General features: G+C 35.7%; 1 protein-coding gene across 1 annotated transcript; it reads right to left on the reverse strand.

The window, feature by feature from the left end:
- Positions 1–1725: 1725 nt before the first annotated feature.
- On the reverse strand, positions 1726–2528 carry LOC149187458 (uncharacterized). Its single transcript, XM_089412821.1, has 2 exons — positions 2232–2528; positions 1726–2109 (listed from the first exon to the last, which is right to left on the reverse strand). Exons 1-2 carry the CDS (start codon positions 2505–2507, stop codon positions 1726–1728), a joined length of 660 nt encoding a protein of 219 aa, XP_089268947.1. The 5' UTR covers positions 2508–2528.
- Positions 2529–2821: the final 293 nt, after the last annotated feature.

Here is a 2821-nt window from a genome sequence, read left to right on the forward strand (position 1 = left end):
TCTAGTTATGCCTTTTTACTTTTTTTCATTAATTCAATTAATTAAATAAAATGTCATATAAACAAGTGTCATAAGAAATGAGTTATGATTTTTTGGATATGTAGTATTGATAAACCATATTATTGATCTTTAATATGGTAATAAAACTTATTTACAAATTAAAAATACTCATAATAAATTAAATCTTCATGAATAAGAATCTCATTCCATACTTTTTCAAATATATATGTTTAATACATTAATTTTATTTATAATTAATAATAATAATGTAAGACAAAATTATAATTCAATTAGTTTTATATTTTTTTAACTTTAAAAATATAAGAGTTATAAACTAAATGTTCATATTTATTATTACTAGATTAACATTCACCCGTAATCTTATTACAGGCCATTTAATTTATAGAACTCTATTAATTAATTTAATTTAATTTACAATACAAATATTTTAATCATTTTTAATTAAAAATGGGACACAAAGTTACATTAACACTAATAGTAACGTTAATATTCCCACTGGCCAGTGCAGTTAAACACAGATTTAAGCATTGCACAGCTAATCTTCTATTCGTCACTAAAGTGATTTACTATGTTACAGTTAAAGTAGTTTTGAACTTTCTGCATAATTATTCATTAGAACACTGGTATTTTGATGTTTGCATCACTTTCAATGAAGTTTTTGTCTATCAAACAACAATTCCAATCCAACCGCTCCGAATAATGCATGTGTAGTTTGGGGCATAAATCTTCTCAAAATTTTAGTAAATTGATCATGCATCTTCCATGGTTAGTTTCTATATACAAGCCTTCATACTCATACTGAGTGCTTCATATCTTCAGACGATGGTTGGGCATCGACATATACTAATACTACTTCTTTCCCTTCCTTGGGATGCCTCTCCAAAATCTGGCAAAACAAAAATTCATGGATGCGATTGTTTCGGGGCTATCCAAGTTTTCTCAAGTTCTGGGTAGATTCGGAGACACCCAAACCCTCGAGGCCATGGTGAAACCTTGAGAGCAATTAACTAGCCACTGAGGACATTAAGTATTGTACAAATAGAATCTACCATACCACATGGTGGAGACACCAAAAAGAATATTACGCTAAACTAATTTAAGGCTGTTAAACAAGGGCCAAGCCCGGAGCATAAATGAAATTGAACTCACTTTCATTTTAGTGCAACTCTGATATTCAATACAAACTAATTCCTCCTCCATCAAATCATCCCTCATCTGAATACAGTGTTTTCCTGCCCTGCTCTCCTTGGGATTGGATTTACTGATAAATACTCTATGCCCATTTTTGTCAAGTGGGTTGAGAGCCCGAGTTTTGGGTTTGAGCTTATAAATGTGACCCAATTAACTACTTGTAATTATCTTCAGTAGTAGTAGTCCGTGCCCGTAGAAATAACAAGCATGCACTTCATAGATGAAGAAAAAGTATGCTGGTTTAAAATTTGTATTTATAAATGTACAACCAAGGTCTTCCTCTTACATTGGCTTTTCAAGATTCTTGGCTGTGTTTTCTTGCTGTCATCAGGCTTTACAGAAAATATACTGCGCATCATGCTCAGAACTAGCAATACCATCATAGAAGCTACATGTCAAATGACTGTAGCCTGCAGCAGTCAAGAGCACATGACGGTTATGCGCCAATGCCATCACAGCAAAGCAATCTGCAAAAGTCCTAATTTCACATCAACAATGAAATGCTGCAATAATCTAATAAGTTAATTGAAGCTTGCATTCTAGAGAACTCTGGATCTGAGCTGGATCATGGGAAATATTGTCTCTGAAATTGACATGGAAGTGTAGAAGAGCAAAAGATTCTCCGGTAAAAAACTGCGAGGTCTCCAGATCTAGATCATGCTTGTCAAATTCCTCCAGAATCCTCCACATATATCTCGGCCTTCTCTGGCTGGTAATTATAATAATTGCTTCCCTGTCATAAATTTCCACGGAAACCTTCAGTTCTGTGTTCTTGCCTGTTTTTTCTTCAGTTTGGATTGCCAGCATACGGTCTCTCTTTCTTTTCAGTTGATGGAGATCCTCCTCGAGCTTTCTAATGTAATTAATGGCTTCCTCGTATAATCCACATCTGTCAAGCTGTATGAAGAATTCAAATATATTTTTAGGGCTATAAAAGCTTAAAACAATCACCGGCGATGTTACAGTTTGATATAGATACAGTATGAGCGGTGGAAGGCATATAATGTTGTAATTATTACCTTGGGAGGAGTAGTGGGCAAGAGAGACTCCAGTTGTGTACACAAGTATTTCATTCGTTTCCTGCGTAACTGTTCTGCGACTATTTGGCTTTCTCTGGTCTTAACAGTCGTCATTTGATCCACATCTCGCCATACTATTTCTTGAAGATCAAGACCCTCTTCTTGTGAGTCAGAGACTGCTTCGAATGCACGCTTTCGGGAAGCAGTGACTTGGTAATCGACCTGCCGACTGCATTCTTGATGATTTGAATATGAAAACAAACCGTGCAACGCCATAATGAAAGCTATGGAGCCAAAGATTACAGATGAAGATCGGGGCATTTTGTTAGCTAAAGATTACTTCCGTTATATAGGGCGCTGCGAAATGAGTTGAAGCCTGCGATAGACACATCAATGAAACACGGATTGAATGTACACGGCTTTGAGTGTTAGGTAAGTTCGCATGCGTCATAAGTTGCAGCAATGGATGACTCACCACTCTGACGTATGTTTTCTTCATTGAATGACCGATGTGACATTTACTGTCCACTAACGGTTTTCCACACCAAGAACACCGCATTGAATGACCGATGTGACATTTACTGTCCACT

The sequence above is a fragment of the Pinus tabuliformis genome, chromosome 3_1, assembly GCF_031772625.1.
Source record: "Pinus tabuliformis cultivar Carrire ecotype Pingquan chromosome 3_1, CPIR1, whole genome shotgun sequence".
NCBI classification, from domain to species: domain Eukaryota; kingdom Viridiplantae; phylum Streptophyta; class Pinopsida; order Pinales; family Pinaceae; genus Pinus; species Pinus tabuliformis.

What these genes read in the sequence shown, in the direction of transcription:
- LOC149187458 (XM_089412821.1), bottom strand. Translation starts at nt 2,507, where the DNA reads ATGGCGTTGCACGGTTTGTTTTCATATTCAAATCATCAAGAATGCAGT. An exon ending in TGCCCACTACTCCTCCCAAG is followed by an intron (nt 2,110 to 2,231) that starts GTAATAATTACA and finishes TTCTTCATACAG; the next exon opens with CTTGACAGATGTGGATTATA.